A 20,000-nucleotide genomic window follows, 5' to 3' on the forward strand; every position below is an offset into this window, starting at 1 on the left:
TCTTTAATATCACCGTACTCCTTCAGATCGTACTCCTTAAAATCGTACGATTCTGCGCCGGGGTCGGGACCTTTGGTATCAGAGCCGATTTCTGCGGCAGCCGTAGGGTCGGCGTCGACCTGCTCCACGCCGGTGACGTAATCGTCGACTATGTCCTCGTCGTAGTTCTGATTGGTCGATGTGAGGAAGAGGCGGGGGGGGGGGGGGGGGGAAGTGGGAGGGAACACGCAGGGTTGAGGGGTTAGAGAGAGGAATAGTTCACCTATTGGTTAATGTTTCTAATTAAAAAACATTTGTTTCATGATTGGTTTGATACAGATGCTCCGTGTCAGTAGGTCAGGTGACCTAAACCACCTGTCTTATTATTCCATCATCTGAAAAGTAAAAGTGATCCTAGATCAGCACTCAAAAGTATTGGCTAACTTGTAAATATGGGCCCCAGAAGTAGGCAGCATATAAAAGAGGGTAAAGTGATGGTGAATAACTCAGGTACCAGTATTTCCCTGGGTTAGTTATGTCTAAGAAGGATAAAAGTATATAATAAATATAATAATACTGCCATGGTTATGTACTGAACAAAAATATGTTGAAAGAAAGTTTCCCTGGTGGCGCAGAGGATAAAAGACCTGGATTGGAAACCAAACAATGCATGGTCAAACCCTACATGCTCAGATTGTTTATATCAAAAGTGTAAAAAAAAAAATATTTCTGTGTTTGTATGATTTACTGCTGTCCAGATTAATTAAATTAAAATGCCATGTGCCTTCGGGAAAGTATTCAAACCCCTTGAATTCGTTCCACATTTTGTTAGGTTACAGCCTTATTCTAAAATTGATTAAATCGTTTTTTTCCCCCCTCATCAATCTACACACAATAACCTATAATGATAAAGCAAAGACATGTTTTTTGAAATGTAAGCTAATTTATAAAAAATACAAAAACGGAAACATCACATTTACATGAGTATTCAGACCCTTTACTCAGTACTTTGTTGAAGAACCTTTGGCAGCGCTTTTAACCTCGAGTCTTCTTGGGTATGACGTAACAAGTTTGGCACACCTGTATTTGGGGAGTTTCTCCCATTCTTCTCTGCAGATCCTCTCAGGCTCTGTCAGGTTGGATGGGAGAGCACAGCTGTTTTCAGGTCTCTCCAGATCGGGTTCAAGTCTGGGCTCTGGCTGGGTCACTCAAGGACATTCAGAGACTTGTCCCAAAGCCACTCCTGCGGTGTCTTGGCTGTGTGCTTTGGGTCGTTGTCCTGTTGAAGGTGAGCCGTCGCTCCAGTTTGAGGTCCTGAGCCTTGCTCTCTCTGGAGCAGGTTTTCATCAAGGATCTCTCTGTACTTTGCTCTGTCCTGACTGGTTTTCCAGTCCCTGCCACTGAAAAACATCCCACAGCATGATGCTATAGAGCTCTGACAGCCACTACCATGCTTCACTGTAGGGATGGTGCCAGGTTTCCTCCAGACTTGACGCTTGGCATTCAGGTCAAAGAGTTCAATATTGGTTTCGTCAGACCAGAGAATCTTGTTTCTCATGGTCTGAGAGTCTTTAGGTGACTTTTGGCAAACTCCAAGAGGGCTGTCATGTACCTTTTTTTTACTGAGGAGTGGCTTGCGTCTGGCCACTACCATAAAGGCTTGATTGGTGGAGTGCTGCAGAGATGGTTGTCCTTCTGGGTGGTTCTCTCATCTCCACAGAGGAACTATAGAGCTCTGACAGAGTGACCATCAGGTTCTTGGTCACCTTCCTGACCAAGGCTCTTCTCCCCCGATTGCTCAGTTTGGCCAGGTGGCCAGCTCTAGGAAGAGTCTTGGTGGCTCCAAGCTTCTTCCATTTAAGAATGATGGAGGCCACTGTGTTCTTGGGGACCTTCAATGCTGCAGACATTTTTTGGTACCCTGCCCCAGATCTGTGCTTCGACACAATCCTGTCTTGGAGCTCTACAGACAATTCCTTCGACCTCATGGCTTGGTTTTTGATCTGACATTTATTGTCACCTGTGGGACCTTATATAGACAGGTGTGCATTTCCAAATCATGTCCAATCAATTGATTTTGCCACAGGTGGACTCCAATCAAGTTGTAGAAACATCTCAAGGATGATCAATGGAAGGAAACAGGAAACAGCACCTGCACTCAATTATGAGCCTTATAGCAAAGGGTCTGAATACTTATGTAAATAAGGTGTTTCTGTTTTTGTTTTTAAATACATTTGCAAAAATGGCTAAAAAACTTTTGCTTTGTCATGATGGGGTATTGTGATGTCATGATGGGGTATTGTATTGTCATCATGGGGTATTGTGATGTCATGATGGAGTATTGTGATGTCATTATGGGGTATTGTGATGTCATTATGGGGTATTGTGTGTAGATTGCTGAGGTCATTATTTATTTTTTAAATCCCTTTTAGAACAAGGCTGTAACATAACGAAATGTGGGAAAAGTCAAGGGTTCTGAATACTGTATATCACCTGTCTATATCCTCTTGTCCTCAAATGTGAATTGCCATTAAATCTGGAGAGAAACATAACAGGCGATGTATTCCAATCTGCTTTAAGGAGCTACACATTTACATGCTTATAAATGTTATGATAATATTAGATAACAATTCAATGTAACATTTTCAAAATGTTCTGAGGACCTCCAAGACAAGGTAAAATGTATATTGCATGAACATCAATGGAATATTATGTTAAACCTAAAACAAATATCCCTATGAACGTCGTCCTGTATCTCTTGTAATGTATTCACACTGTTCTCACAACCTAATGAAATGTTCTGGGAACATTTAAATAATTCAGTAAATCAACATTCCTGCAACATCAAATCAATGTTTTATGCACCCTGATACAAACATTATCTGAATGTCAGCACAACTGGACACTTAGTGTTTTGGGTACCATTCATACAACGTTTAAATTAGGTTCCCTAGTGTTTTGGGTACCATTCATACAACGTTTAAATTAGGTTCCCTAGAGTTTTGGGTACCATTCATACAACGTTTAAATTAGGTTCCCTAGTGTTTTGGGTACCATTCATACAACGTTTAAATTAGGTTCCCTAGTGTTTTGGGTACCATTCATACAACGTTTAAATTAGGTTCCTTAGTGTTTTGGGTACCATTCATACAACGTTTAAATTAGGTTCCTTAGTGTTTTGGGTACCATTCATACAACGTTTAAATTAGGTTCCTTAGTGTTTTGGGTACCATTCATACAACGTTTAAATTAGGTTCCTTAGTGTTTTGGGTACCATTCATACAACGTTTAAATTAGGTTCCCTAGTGTTTTGGGTACCATTCATACAACGTTTAAATTAGGTTCCTTAGTGTTTTGGGTACCATTCATACAACGTTTAAATTAGGTTCCCTAGAGTTTTGGGTACCATTCATACAACGTTTAAATTAGGTTCCTTAGTGTTTTGGGTACCATTCATACAACGTTTAAATTATGTTCCCTTAATGTTGCAAGAATATTATTGTGATATTCAAAAACGTTGCACAGAACATTCCCACAAGAAGCATACTGACAAGACATACGAATCTTACTCATAAACATGACCAAGGGTTATAAGAGATTAAAACGAAGGGTTTCACAGAGATAGATTGAGATTGTTCTTCCTGGACTAAAAAAACAAACAACTTTCAATGGAGATTCTCCATCAAACTGTTTTTTTTTAGTCGAGGTGTAGCCTGAATCTGATTCACAGAAAACGGATCTGTGTTCAGATCATCATTCCAGATTAAACAACAAGAATTATGAGTTGTTGAGTAAGGAGCAGTAAGAACGTCTCTCACGTGTTATGAAGGTCCCGTTTCTGTTGCTATCTACATCATTCTGCCATTTCCATAGTCACAGGTCTATAAAACAGGGACATGTTTTGTCTCTGAAAACACCATCGTTTGTCTCTCGTCGTCCTCAAACTTGTCTCTTTTAATTAAAGTCGTGTCCTGGGTTGTGTTGTGCTGTTACCCCTAACGGTAACATAATGTAATGCTGACATCTGGCATGCATTGGTGGCATTGCATACATATTGTTTTGACAATACCCCAGGATGTCTCTCATTAATAACTTTACCCCAGGATGTCTCTCATTAATAACTTTACCCCAGGATGTCTCTCATTAATAACTTTACCCCAGGATGTCTCTCATTAATGACTTTACCCCAGGATGTCTCTCATTAATGACTTTACCCCAGGATGTCTCTCATTAATAACTTTACCCCAGGATGTCTCTCATTAATAACTTTACCCCAGGATGTCTCTCATTAATGACTTTACCCCAGGATGTCTCTCATTAATGACTTTACCCCAGGATGTCTCTCATTAATGACTTTACCCCAGGATGTCTATCATTAATGCCTGAGTTTATGTGATGATTTAGCTCAAAATAAGTTGGGCAAACTACAGGAAACTGGAGACAAAAAAGAGGACATGGGATGCGGCCCCGTTGGTCGCAATTCATTAGCTGGCAGAGTTTTACTAGTTCAGTTTATATGAACCCCGTTGGTCGCAATTCATTAGCTGGCAGAGTTTTACTAGTTCAGTTTTTTATCAAGATCAGATTGAAGAGTTGTTTCTGATGGATATCAAAAGGGGACTGTAGAAACATGTGGCACTCTTATTCCCTACAAAGTGCACTACTTTTGACCAGAGCCCAATAATTATTAGGGTATCATTTGGGATACACCCTAAAAGCCACACAGGGTTCGGATGACTCCAAGGAAGATAGTAGAGATTAAGAAGACCATCCAAGACTGTTTCTTCTTTGATCTTTGTAATATCTAGTAATCTAACTTTGGAGATTGCAAACTGAGGGCTTTGTCGTTTGTTAATTGGATGGTGACTCGTTGGATGGTGAGCTTAGAATCAAGAGTCCAAAAAAAAGGGGGATTTCCACATAAAGACAACCTGCTTTGTCTTTCCCCGAGCTGCTTGTAGAAAGTCTAAATTCTTAAGCAATCTCTTTGAGAATACAATACAGTCTGCCTCATTATTCACTAGCCATTTGATTGTATCCAAATTGGACTGAATGGGAAACGTTCTCACCGTAATATAACATGAGGTAGCCGTATCACGCATCATATTGGCAGGCGATTCCGGGCATTCCATTTGCCACATACATCAAACCACCATATAACACGTTTGATGTCCCTCTGTCTGGTGGCTCAGCTGTTGCAATAATCCAACGTGCTTTAAATTGGTCCATCTTTGTCGTTCCACATCACACGCTTTCTTTGATGTCATCTTTCCTCATTCAGATGAAGCTGTGGTCTGTGTCTTAAACGCTACCCTATTCCCTATATAGTGCACTACTTTACCCTAATATACATCCCTAATGAAACCCTATTCCCTACATAGTGCACTACTTTACCCTAATATACATCCCTAATGAAACCCTATTCCCTATATAGTGCACTACTTTACCCTAATATACATCCCTAATGAAACCCTATTCCCTACATAGTGCACTACTTTACCCTAATATACATCCCTAATGAAACCCTATTCCCTATATAGTGCACTACTTTACCCTAATATACATCCCTAATGAAACCCTATTCCCTACATAGTGCACTACTTTACCCTAATATACATCCCTAATGAAACCCTATTCTCTACATAGTGCACTACTTTACCCTAATATACATACCAATTAGGACCCTATTCCCTACATAGTGCACTACTTTACCCTAATATACATCCCTAATGCTACCCTATTCCCTACATAGTGCACTACTTTACCCTAATATACATACCAATTAGGACCCTATTCCCTACATAGTGCACTACTTTACCCTAATATACATCCCTAATGATACCCTATTCCCTATATAGTGCACTACTTTACCCTAATATACATCCCTAATGAAACCCTATTCCCTATATAGTGCACTACTTTTGACAAGCGCCAAATAGTCTACTGCAGGCTCTGGTCAAAAGTAGTGCACTATTTATGGGAATAGGGTATTATTTTGGACACACGCTCTGTTAAACTCAGTAGTTTTAGTAATATGAGACAACACAGAGTACTACTTTAGCGATAACGTGTCGTCGCCGTAGACAAATGAGAAGCATGCCAACGTACCAGGATTGAAACGGTTGAGTCTGTAGGGTTCTCAGCGGGTTGAGCTCCATCCACAGCCTATCGCACGACAACACACACAGAGAGCAAAAACAAAAAGAGAAGAAAGAAAAAGTTTTTTTTTAAATGCTTGGAAATGATGCTGTTAATCCACACTACAACGTTGAGCCACGTCAGCACCATGATGTGACAGCAACATCGAAATCAACATCCACATTTCCCAAGAGTTTTTCCCTAGCCACTGTGCTTCTACACCTGCATTGCTTTCTGTTTTGGGGGTTTTAGGCTGGGTTTCTGTACAGCACTTTGTGACATCAGCTGATGTAAGAAGGGCTTTATAAATACATTTGATTTAAATTGTATCTATTGTTATGACCATTTTAGAACACGGTAGTAACAATCGATTAGATAGTATAGGTATACTTATATCTATAGCTATGTTAGATATTAGACAGGTATAACTCATCTTCATAGAACGGAGTCATTATCCATTTGGTGTGTGTGTGTGTGTGTGTGTGTGTGTGTGTGTGTGTGTGTGTGTGTGTGTGTGTGTGTGTGTGTGTGTGTGTGTGTGTGTGTGTGTGTGTGTGTGTGTGTGTGTGTGTGTGTGTGTGTGTGTGTGTGTGTGTGTGTGTGTGTGTGTGTGTGTGTGTGTGTGTGTGTGTGTGTGTGTGTGTGCGTGTCTGTGTGTGTGTGTGCGTGTGCGTGTGTGTGTGTGTGTGTGTCTGTGTGTGTGTGTGTGTGAATCCACAGGTGTGTTTTACCTCAGGTGCAGGTTTGCCTCCTTCGGTTGGGGCAGTTTCAGTGGCTCCTTCTCCTTCACTGTAGTCATAGACCTCACTGTACTCTAGGTCGTACGAATTGTACTGGACGGGAGAGGAGGGACAGGCAACCAGTCAGTACACACATGTAAATAGGGTATTGTCTCTTTTTCAAACATAAAAAAAAAGGAAAATATGATAAATCATATCCTTCATATTTACATGGCTATGCCTGAGATGAGAGCTGTTGAAGGAGAAATCTGGGCGTATTGTTGTTCAAACTGTTCCCATGCTCTCTTTAAACTCAAATCAAAAATATGGTACTGAAGTGTTGTAAAATAATCACATTACTCACGGACAACGTTTTAAGCATCCTTAAGTATATATACACTACCGTTCAACATTTTGGGGTCACTTAAAAATTGTTTTTGTCCATTAAAATAACATAAATTGATCAGAAATACAGTGTAGACATTGTTGTTAATGTTGTAAATGACTATTGTAACTGGAAACGGCAGATTTAAATGATGGAATATCTACATAGGCGTACAGAGGCCCATTATCAGCAACCATCACTCCTGTGTTCCAATGGCACGTTGTGTTAGCTAATCAAAGTTTATCATTTTAAAAGGCTAATTGATCAATAGAAAACCCTTTTGCAATTATGTTAGCACAGCTGAAAAACTGTTGTTCTGATTAAAGAAGCAATAAAACTGGCCTTCTTTAGACTAGTTGAGTATCTGGAGCACCAGCATTTGTGGGTTCGATTACAGGCTCAAAATGGCCAGGAACAAAGACCTTTCTTCTGAAACTCGTCAGTCTATTCTTGTTCTGAGAAATGAAGGCTATTCCATGCGAGAAATTGCCAAGAACCTGTGTACTACTCCCTTCACAGAACAGCGCAAACTGGCCCTAACCAGAATAGAAAGAGGAGTGGGAGGCCCCGGTGCACACTGTTTTGCAAACCAGTATCTCTACTTGCACATCATCATCTGCACATCTATCACTCCAGTGTTAATTTGCTAAATTGTAATTACTTTGGTACTATGGCCTATTTATCGCCTTACCTCTTTACTCCATTTGCACACACTGTATATAGATTTTTCTATTGTGTTATTGACTGTACTTTTGTTTATCCTATGTGTAACTCTGTCTTGTTTTTTGTCGCACTGCTTTGCTTTATCTTGTCCAGGTCGCAGTTGTAAATGAGAACTTGTTTTCAACTGGCCTACCTGGTTAAATAAAGGTGAAATTAAAAAAAAATATATAAAAAAGGATATAAACAAGCAAGAAGTCCGAGAGCCATGCTTCAGGTTAAGATACTCCCCACGGCTATCCTACTCAATGAATTGTCCATTCACCGGGCGGACAGGACAAGTGTGTCGGGGAAATCGAATGAGGTAAGCGTTTGCCTCTACATCAACACCAACTGGTGTGTTAACTTCAGCGTGGTGGAAGTTTTGACCCACTGTTCATCTGTCTTGGAATACCTGGTCGTCAAATACCCACTTTTCTACGTCCCGAGTGAGTTTTCAGCTGTTATCGTGACTGTTGTATACATTCCAACTCAGGACAAGGAAAATAACAAGCTGGCACTTAACGAAATGTACAAGGTTATAAACAAGCAAGAAAAGCTACATCTAGCGGCTCCTTTTCTGGTTGCCTGTGATTTTAATTCTGCGTCACTAAAGACACGTGATGCCCAACTTCCATCAACACGTCTGCAATGCCTCTGCTATTCTACCCACAAGCAAGCATACATAATGGCCCTCCCTTGTCCGCCATTTCGCAAATCAGATCGTGACTCCGTATACTTGCTTCATGTTTACAAGCAGAAACTCAAACAGGAAGTACCAGGGATTCGCTCCGTTGAGAAACGGTCACCAGAAACAGAGGGACTGCTTTGCTAGCGCTGATTGGAATATGTTTCGAGACTCGGGCGATAACATTGACGAGCTAACCACCTCTGTTACCGGCTTCATTAGAAAATCCATTGGCGAAGTTGTCCCCAAAGTGATTGTTTGCTGATTCCCTAATTAAAAGCCCTGGATTTACACCGAGGTTGGAGCTAAACTAAAGGACAGAGCTATTGCAGACAACCCTGAGGCTACGGCCGAGGACAGTAATAAGTACAAGTCCCGCTATGACCTCTGCAGAGTCATCAAACGAACAAAAGGACAATATAGAATTAAGGTGGAATCATATAACTCAGGCTCCGACGCCCGCTGCATGTGGCAGGGGCTACAGTCCATTACGGATTACAAAGGAAGACTCAACCGTGATCTGCCCAACGCATCGTCGTCTCTCTACCAGACGAACTCAATGCATTTAATGCAAGCTTTGACAACAACAATATCGTGCTGGCTGTGAGGGCCGTCACCGACCGAGAGGATTGGGTGATCTCACTCTCCGAGGCCCGACGTGAGAAAGGCCTTTAATCAGGTCAACACCCACAAGGCCGTTGGACGGTATTCCATGGCGTGTTCTCAGAGCATGCGCAGAACAGCAGGCATATTCACAGTAATTTTCAACCTCTCCTTGTCCCAGTCTGTAATCCCAACATGTTTTAAGATGACCACCATCATTCCTGTTCCCAAGAACTTTAAGGCTTCATGCCACAATGATTACGGCCCTGTAGCCCTTGCATCTGTAATCATGAAGTGCTTTGAGAGGCTGGTTATAGCACACATTAACCCCACCATTCCAGACAACCTAGACCCACCCCAATTTGCATACCGCCCCAACAGATCCATAGATGACGCAATCTCAATTGCTCTCCACACTGCCTTCACCCATCTAGATAAAAGGAATACCTACGTGAGAATGCTGTTCATTGACTACAGCTCAGAGTTCAACACCATAGACCCCTCCAAAGTCATCTCCAGGCTTAGGACTCTGAACTCCTCCCTTTGCAACTGCCTGGACTTCCCGACGGGCCGACCCCAGGTGGTGTATTACCGACCCCAGGGTAGGCAATATTACCTCTGCCTCAACACAGGAGCTCCACAGGCGTGTGTACTTAGGCCCTTCGCTGTACTCCCTATTCCACGCACGACTCCAACACCATCATCAAGTTTGCTGACGACACGACAGGCTGAGTCAGCCTACAGGGAGGTCAGTGACCTGGCAGTGTGGTGCCAGAGAAACAACCTCTCCCTCAACGTAAGTAAGACCAAGGAGATGATTGTGGACTACAGGAAACGAGGGGGGCGAGTCGCCCCATCCACATCGACAGGGTTGCAGTGGAGCAGGTTGAGAGCTTCAAATTCCTCTGTGTCCAACTCACTAAGACTTCAAATGGTCCAAACACACGCGCACAGTCATGAAGAAGGCACGACAGCGCCTCTTGCCCCTCAGGAGGTTGAAAAAGTTTGGCATGGACCCTCAAATCCTCCAAAAGTTCTACAGCTGTACCATTGAGAGCATTTTTGACTGGCTGCATCACTGCCTAGTATGGCAATAACACCACCCTCGATCCCATGGCACTACAGAAAGTGATGCGGACAGCCCAGTACATCACTGGGGCCGATCTCCCTGCCATCCAGGACATCTATACCAGGCGGTGTGGAAGGAAGGCCCGATAAATCGATAAAGACTCCAACCACCCAAGTCATAGACTATTCTCTCTGCTTCCGCACGGCAGGCGGTACCGGTGCACCACGTTTAACACAAACATGCTCCAGTATCCCTGCACATTGTTAATATGGCACTGACCCTGTATATAGTCACCTTCCCCCTATACATGTCTACCTCCATCACTCCAGTATCCCTGTACATTGTTAATATGGTACTGACCCTGTATATAGTCACCTTACACCTATACATATCTGCCTCCATCACTCAGGTATCCCTGCACATTGTTAACATGGTACTGACCCTGTATATAGTCACCTTCCCCTATACATATCTACCTCCATCACTCCAGTATCCCTGTACATTGTTAATATAGTTCTGACCCTGTATATAGTCACCTTACCCCTATACATATCTACCTCCATCACTCCAGTATCCCTGAACATTGTTAATATGGTACTGACCCTGTATAAAGTCACCTTACCCCTATACATATCTACCTCCATCACTCCATTATCCCTGCACATTGTAAATATGGTATTGGTACTGACCCTGTATATAGTCACCTTCCCCCTGTACATATCTACCTCCATCACTCCAGTATCCCTGTACATTGTTAATATGGTACTAACCCTGTATATAGTGTGGTATTAACTGACCCTGTATATAGTATGGTATTAACCTGACCCTGTATATAGTATGGTATTAACTGACCCTGTATATAGTATGGTATTAACTGACCCTGTATATAGTATGGTATTAACCTGACCCTGTATATAGTATGGTATTAACTGACCCTGTATATAGTATGGTATTAACTGACCTTGTATATAGTATGGTATTAACTAACCCTGTATATAGTATGGTATTAACTAACCCTGTATATAGTATGGTATTAACAGACCCTGTATATAGTGTGGTATTAACTGACCCTGTATATAGTATGGTATTAACTGACCCTGTATATAGTATGGTATTAACTAACCCTGTATATAGTATGGTATTAACTAACCCTGTATATAGTATGGTATTAACAGACCCTGTATATAGTGTGGTATTAACTGACCCTGTATATAGTATGGTATTGGTACTGACCCTGTATATAGTATGGTATTAACTGACCCTGTATATAGTATGGTATTAACTGACCCTGTATATAGTATGGTATTAACTGACCCTGTATATAGTGTGGTATTAACTGACCCTGTATATAGTATGGTATTAACTGACCCTGTATATAGTGTGGTATTAACTGACCCTGTATATAGTATGGTATTAACTGACCCTGTATATAGTATGGTATTAACCCTGTATATAGTATGGTATTAACTGACCCTGTATATAGTATGGTATTGGTACTGACCCTGTATATAGTATGGTATTGGTACTGACCCTGTATATAGTATGGTATTGGTATTAACCCTGTATATAATATGGTATTGGTATTAACCCTGTATATAATATGGTATTAAACTGGACCTGTATATAGTGTGGTATTAACTGACCCTGTATATAGTATGGTATTAAACTGACCCTGTATATAGTATGGTATTAACTGACCCTGTATATAGTATGGTATTAAACTGACCCTGTATATAGTATGGTATTAACTGACCCTGTATATAGTATGGTATTAACTGACCCTGTATATAGTATGGTATTAAACTGACCCTGTATATAGTATGGTATTAACTGACCCTGTATATAGTATGGTATTAAACTGACCCTGTATATGGTGTGGTATTAAACTGACCCTGTATATAGTATGGTATTAACTGACCCTGTATATAGTATGGTATTAACTGACCCTGTATATAGTATGGTATTAACTGACCCTGTATATAGTATGGTATTAACTGACCCTGTATATAGTAAGGTATTAACTGACCTTGTATATAGGATGGTATTAACTGACCCTGTATATAGTATGGTATTAACTGACCCTGTATATAGTATGGTATTGGTACTGACCCTGTATATAGTATGGTATTAACTGACCCTGTATATAGTGTGGTACTAACTGACCCTGTATATAGTATGGTATTAACTGACCCTGTATATAGTGTGGTACTAACTGACCCTGTATATAGTATGGTATTAACTGACCCTGTATATAGTATGGTATTAAACTGACCCTGTATATAGTATGGTATTAACTGACCCTGTATATAGTGTGGTATTAACCTGACCCTGTATATAATATGGTATTAACTGACCCTGTATATAGTATGGTATTAACTGACCCTGTATATAGTATGGTATTAACTGACCCTGTATATAGTATGGTATTAACCCTGTATATAGTATGGTATTAACCCTGTATATAGTATGGTATTAACCCTGTATATAGTATGGTATTAACCCTGTATATAGTATGGTATTAACCCTGTATATAGTATGGTATTAACCCTGTATATAGTATGGTATTAACCCTGTATATAGTATGGTATTGGTATTAACCCTGTATATAGTATGGTATTAACCCTGTATATAGTATGGTATTAACCCTGTATATAGTATGGTATTGGTATTAACCCTGTATATAGTATGGTATTAACCCTGTATATAGTATGGTATTAACCCTGTATATAGTATGGTATTGGTATTAACCCTGTATATAATATGTTACTTACTTCCTTTTTGTGTTCTTAATATTCCTTCTTATTTCTCAGAAGCTAGTAATGAATGAATGAGTTGATAAGTCCAACCACTCTTTTGATGTGTCCCAAATGGAACCCTATTCCCTATATAGTGCACTACTTTAGACCAGAGCCCTATGGTACCCTATTCCCTATATAGTGCACTACTTTAGACCAGGGCCCTATGGCACACTATTCACTACGTAGTGCACTACTTTAGACCAGAGCCCTATGGCACACTATTCACTACGTAGTGCACTACTTTTGACCAGAGCCCTATGGCACGCTATTCACTACGTAGTGCACTACTTTAGACCAGAGCCCTATGGCACCCTATTCCCTACATAGTGCACTTTTTTTAGACCAGGGCCCTATGGCACCCTATTCCCTACATAGTGCACTACTTTAGACCAGAGCCACTTGTGCCCTGTGGGAATCAGACGTTATGTTTTATGTCTCTCAAAGTGTTTACAGTCTGTTTACTGTAACTGTAAAAGCCCTGTATCTACTTTCAGAATTGTACTTAAATCCCCCTGCTATCTTTAGGTTGCCCATAAGGGTTCACCCATAAACACACACACACACACACACACACACACACACACACACACACACACACACACACACACACACACACACACACACACACACACACACACACACACACACACACACACACACACACACACACACACACACACACACACACACATCCATTTTAGAAAGGTCTTTCAGAGTGGCTTGATAGAGGCCTAGAGTCGATCTTTGGCAGTTGAAAAACACGGCCCAGGCAAAATGAGTTTTCATTGGCTAGCAATGAACATCCTGTTTTTATGCATGCTGGGTTTTAATTGCCCTCTTCAACGCTGCAATCATGAACCCTGTTACAGGTCATGTGGAATGAAATGTGTGGAGATCAAGGGTGGGTGGGTGTGTTTTTATTGTTGGTTTTACTATCCTTGTGGGGACCAGAAGTCAAGGATAGTAAAACAAGACAGATTCTGACAAGTGTGGACATTTCGCCTGTACCTACAAAGTAAAAAGGCTATTTTAGGATTAGGGGTTAGGTTTAAGGTTAGAATTAGGCTTAGGGGTTAGGTTTAGGGTTAAAAGTTAGGGTTAAGTTTAGGATTAGGGCTTTGGAATTAAGGTAAGTGTTAAGGTTAGGGTTAGGATGAGGATTAGGGAAAATAGGATTTTGAATAGGAATCAATTGTTTGGTCCCCACAAGGATAGTAAAACACGTGTGTGTGTGTGTGTGTCTGTGTCTGTGTCTGTGTGAGTATATGTGTGTGTGTGTGTGTGTGTGTGTGTGTGTGTGTGTGTGTGTGTGTGTGTGTGTGTGTGTGTGTGTGTGTGTGTGTGTGTGTGTGTGTGTGTGTGTGTGTGTGTGTGTGTGTGTGTGTGTGTGTGTGAGTATATGTGTGTGCGTGTGTGTATGTGAGTGTCTCTGTGTGTGTGTGTGTGTGTGTGTGTGTGTGTGTGTGTGTGTGTGTGTGTGTGTGTGTGTGTGTGTGTGTGTGTGTGTGTGTGTATTCAAAACAAACATAAACCTGAGGTCTTAGACTGGATTGTCCATTTTATCCATGTGTGAAATGTTCTAAATGATGTGTTTATTTATGTTTTTCTGTCATTTACACATGACACACATTTAGCCATTTTGTTGTAGCTGAAAAAAAATGCACCTGATAATAATATTACAATATACATTTTCCTTTATAGTCTGGGAAAATGAGGACATACACAGTATGTACTGTACATTTTACGGACAGAGTATTTATATATATATACATATAGAGTATATTTTATATCTGTACACTTATCTGCTCCCCCTCAAACCCTCCCATCTACAGTTGAATTCGGAAGTTTACGTACACCTTAGCCAAAATACTTTTAAACTTAGTTTTCGACAGTTCCTGACATTTAATCCTAGTAAAAATTCCCTGTCTTAGGTCAGTTAGGATCACCACTTTATTTTAAGAATGTGAAATGTCTGAATAATAGTAGAGAGAATGATTTATTTCAGCTTTTACACACATTCCCAGTGGGTCAGAAGTTTACATACACTTAATTAGTATTTGGTAGCATTGCCTTTAAATAGTTTAACTTGGGTCAAACGTTTCGGGTAGCCTTCCACAAGCTTCCCACAATAAGTTGGGTGAATTTTGGCCCATTCCTACTGACAGAGCTGGTGTAACTGAGTCAGGTCTGTAGGCCTCTTTGTTCGCACACGCTTTTTCAGTTCTGCCCACAAATTCTCTATGGGATTGAGGTCAGGGCTTTGCGATGGCTACTCCAATACCTTGACTTTGTTGTCCTTAAGCCATTTTGCCACAACTTTGGAAGTATGCTTGGGGTCATTGTCCATTTGGAAGACCCATTTGCAACCAAGCTTTAACTTCCTGACTGATGTCTTGAGATGTTGCTTCAATATATCAGCATAATTTTCCTGCCTCATTATGCCATCTATTTTCTGAAGTGCACCAGTCCCTCCTGCAGCAAAGCACCCCCACAACATAATGCTGCCAACCCTGTGATTCACGGTTGGGATGGAGTTCTTCGGCCTGCAAGCCTCCCTCTTTTTCCTCCAAACATAACGATGGTCATTATGGCCAAACAGTTCTATTTTTGTTTCATCAGACTAGAGGACATTTCTCCAAAAAGTACGATCTTTGTCCCCATGTGCAGTTGCAAACCGAAGTCTGGCTTTTTTATGGCGGTTTTGGAGCAGTGGCTTCTTCCTTGCTGAGCGGCCTTTCAGGTTTTGTCGATATAGGACTCGTTTTACTGTGGATATAGATACTTTTCTACCTGTTTCCTCCAGCATCTTCACAAGGTCCTTTGCTGTTGTTCTGGGATTGATTTGCACTTTTCTCACCAAAGTACATTCATCTCTAGGAGACAGAACGCGTCTCCTTCCTGAGCGGTTGTCACGCCCTGACCATAGTTTGCTTTGTATGTTTCTATGTTTTGTTTGGTCAGGGTGTGATCTGAGTGGGCATTCTATGTTGTATGTCTAGTTTGTCTGTTTCTGTGTTTGGCCTGATATGGTTCTCAATCAGAGGCAGGTGTTAGTCGTTGTCTCTGATTGGGAACCATATTTAGGTAGCCTGTTTTGTCATTGTGGGTTGTGGGTGATTGTCTATGTTAGTTGCTTGTGTCAGCACATTTCTTATATAGCTTCACGTTTGTTGTTCGTTTATTGTTTTGTATAGTTTGTTCAGTGTTCTCTGTTTATTAAATTCATGATGAACACATACCACCCTGCATTTTGGTCCTCCGATCCTTCCAACTACTCCTCCTCAGACGAGGAGGAAGACGAACGTGACAGCGGTATGACGGCTGCGTGGTCCCATGGTGTTTATACTTGCGTACTATTGTTTGTACAGATGAATGTGGTACCTTCAGGCGTTTTGAAATTGCTCTAAAGGATGAACCAGACTTGTGGAGGTCTACAATTCTTTTTCTGAGGTCTTGGCTGATTTATTTTGATTTTCTCATGATGTCAAGCAAAGAGACACTGAGTTTGAAGGTAGGCCTTGAAATACATCCACAGGTACATCTCCAATTTACTAAAATTATGTAAATTAGCCTATCAGAAGCTTCTAAAGCCATGACATCCTTTTCTGGAATTTTCCAAACTGTTCAAAGGCACAGTCAACTTAGTGTATGTAAACTTCTGACCCACTGGAATTGTGATTCAGTGAATTATAAGTGAAATAATCTGTCTGTAAACAATTGTTGGAAAAATGACTTGTGTCATGCACAAAGTAGATGTCCTAACCGACTTGCCAAAACTATAGTTTGTTAACAAGAAATTTGTGGAGTGGATTAAAAACGAGTTTTAATAACTCCAACCTAAGTGTATGTAAACTTCCGACTTCAATTGTATATTCAAATAACATACAGTTGAAGTCAGGGTTCTAGTCCCAGATACTGTACCTCTGTTAACAGGCTACTGACAGGGTTCTAGTCCCAGATACTGTACCTCTGTTAACAGGCTACTGACAGGGTTCTAGTCCCAGATACTGTACCTCTGTTAACAGGCTACTGACAGGGTTCTAGTCCCAGATACTGTACCTCTGTTAACAGGCTACTGACAGGGTTCTAGTCCCAGATACAGTACCTCTGTTAACAGGCTACTGACAGGGTTCTAGTCCCAGATACGGTACCTCTGTTAACAGGGTACTGACAGGGTTCTGATAAACAGATAAATACAAGTTCAACTGCTGAACTCTTCAAAATAATAGAGAGAGACAGACAGAAACCGAAAGAGACTGACAGAGAGAGAGAGAGAGAGAGAGAGAGAGAGAGAGAGAGAGAGAGAGAGAGAGAGAGAGAGAGAGAGAGAGAGAGAGAGAGAGAGAGAGAGAGAGGAGGGGGGGATGAGATAGAGCACAGAGGCAGTATATTTATGAGGTTTGAGAGCCTGGCCAAGCCTGAAGAATTCCCCACCACAGGCGAGAAAGTTTAAAGAGATAAATATTTAAGCGTGCTCATAAAAGACTCCATCCCTCTTCTCATCCCTGCCGCTCTCCTCTTGCATGTGTCTGTGTGTTGCAAAGCATTATGGGGTAGGTAGGGGTCAGGGTATATCTGGTAGAGGTCAGGGTCAAAGACATGTTATGAACATTGAACCCCCTGACCCTTCATCCCTCCATCCGTCCATCCCTCCATCCCTCCATCCCTCCATCTGTCCATCCCTCCATCCCTTCATCCATCCATCCCTCCATCCCTCCATCCGTCCATCCCTCCATCCCTCCATCCGTCCATCACTCCATCCATCCATCCATCCCTCCATCCCTCCATCCCTCCATCCGTCCATCCCTCCATCCCTTCATCCCTCCATCCGTCCATCCCTCCATCCCTCCATCCCTCCATCCGTCCATCCGTCCATCCCTCCATCCGTCCATCCGTCCATCCCTCCATCCCTCCATCCGTCCATCCGTCCATCCCTCCATCCCTCCATCCGTCCATCCGTCCATCCCTCCATCCCTCCATCCGTCCATCCCTCCATCCGTCCATCCCTCCATCCCTCCATCCGTCCATCCGTCCATCCCCATCCATCCATCCATCCGTCCATCCGTCCATCCGTCCATCATCTGATAAACAGACCTGGAACACCTGCTTGGTTGATGATGTAATAACTATTGAGTAGTTGTTGTGTTATTATCATATTCCACCGTTTGTAGAACGCAAGGGAAGATGGGGGGTGGGGGCTAGTTAGCTACAGAAGTTAGCTACAGTAGTTAGCTACAGAAGTTAGCTACAGAAGTTAGCTACAGTAGTTAGCTACAGTAGTTAGCTACAGTAGTTAGCTACAGAAGTTAGCTACAGTAGTTAGCTACAGTAGTTAGCTACAGTAGTTAGCTACAGAAGTTAGCTACAGTAGTTAGCTACAGTAGTTAGCTACAGTAGTTAGCTACAGAAGTTAGCTACAGTAGTTAGCTACAGTAGTTAGCTACAGTAGTTAGCTACAGAAGTTAGCTACAGTAGTTAGCTACAGTAGTTAGCTACAGTAGTTAGCTACAGAAGTTAGCTACTTCCATCAGTAGTTGTTGTGTTATTATCATATTCCACCGTTTGTAGAATGCATACTGGCATTTGAATATAGAAAAAGGGAATCCAGACGCGCTGTGGACACCGTAGACACATTTAAAATCTAGGTTTAGACGGATGATGCGTTCAGAATTTAATGATCAGAATACTAAAAGCTGCCCGAACTGACCAGTCTAGACACGGCCAAAGACTCTATTCATCTCAATATGGTTCTCTTCAGTCAAAGACTCTATCCATCTTTAATATGGTTCTCTTCAGTCAAAGACTCTATCCATCTCAATATGGTTCTCTTCAGTCAAAGACTCTATCCATCTCAATATGGTTCTCTTCAGTCAAAGACTCTATCCATCTCAATATGGTTCTCTTCAGTCAAAGACTATCCATCTTTAATATGGTTCTCTTCAGTCAAAGACTCTATCCATCTCAATATGGTTCTCTTCAGTCAAAGACTCTATCCATCTTTCCTAATGCTCCCTATTCTCAGACTAGTCTTGGCAACGTCAAAACAATGTTTTCCAGGACAAGGATCTTCTACTCCTTCTTTACCTTGGCTATACACCACTAACATATCTGGGACCAGTTTAGATAGACTAGCCAGCTGGCTATACACCACTAACATATCTGGGACCAGTTTAGATAGACTAGCCAGTTGGCTATACACCACTAACATATCTGGGACCAGTTTAGATAGACTAACCAGTTGGCTATACACCACTAACATATCTGGGACCAGTTTAGATAGACTAGCCAGTTGGCTATACACCACTAACATATCTGGGACCAGTTTAGATAGACTAGCCAGTTGGCTATACACCACTAACATATCTGGGACCAGTTTAGATAGGCTAGCCAGTTGGCTATACAGCACTAACAGACCTGGGACCAGTTTAGATAGGCTAGCCAGTTGGCTATACAGCACTAACAGACCTGGGACCAGTTTAGATAGACTAGCCAGTTGGCTATACAGCACCAACATACCTGGGACCAGTTTAGATAGGCTAGCCAGTTGGCTATACAGCACTAACAGATCTGGGACCAGTTTAGATAGACTAGCCAGTTGGCTATACAGCACCAACAGACCTGGGACCAGTTTAGATAGGCTAGCCAGTTGGCTATACAGCACTAACAGATCTGGGACCAGTTTAGATAGGCTAGCCAGTTGACTAGAGATTATTTAGAGAGGCACTATAACCCCTAGCAGCAGTGGTTCGTTTTCCAGGTAGTGGGTTGGGCATTAATCTAGCTGTGGTAGGTTTATATTTCACAGGCAGAGAGAGAGAGAGAGAGAGAGAGAGAGAGAGAGAGAGAGAGAGAGAGAGAGAGAGAGAGAGAGAGAGAGAGAGAGAGAGAGAGAGAGAGAGAGAGAGAGAGAGAGAGAGAGAGA

The 20,000-nt window shown here is 41.6% G+C and overlaps 1 protein-coding gene across 1 annotated transcript in view; it reads right to left on the bottom strand.

Moving 5' to 3' along the window:
• LOC139560287 (collagen alpha-1(XI) chain-like) overlaps positions 1–20,000 on the bottom strand; it is a 229,228-nt gene that overhangs the window by 148,960 nt on the left and 60,268 nt on the right. The window contains exons 6-8 of the mRNA XM_071376929.1: positions 6,849–6,950; positions 6,088–6,144; positions 1–167 (exon numbers count right to left, since the gene is read on the bottom strand). The exon at positions 1–167 is cut by the window's left edge and continues 136 nt beyond it. Coding sequence (XP_071233030.1) covers positions 1–167; positions 6,088–6,144; positions 6,849–6,950 — 326 coding nt within the window. The remainder of the gene's footprint in view (positions 168–6,087; positions 6,145–6,848; positions 6,951–20,000) is intronic.

This window comes from Salvelinus alpinus, chromosome 30 (genome assembly GCF_045679555.1).
Source record: "Salvelinus alpinus chromosome 30, SLU_Salpinus.1, whole genome shotgun sequence".
Classification (NCBI taxonomy): Eukaryota; Metazoa; Chordata; class Actinopteri; order Salmoniformes; family Salmonidae; genus Salvelinus; species Salvelinus alpinus.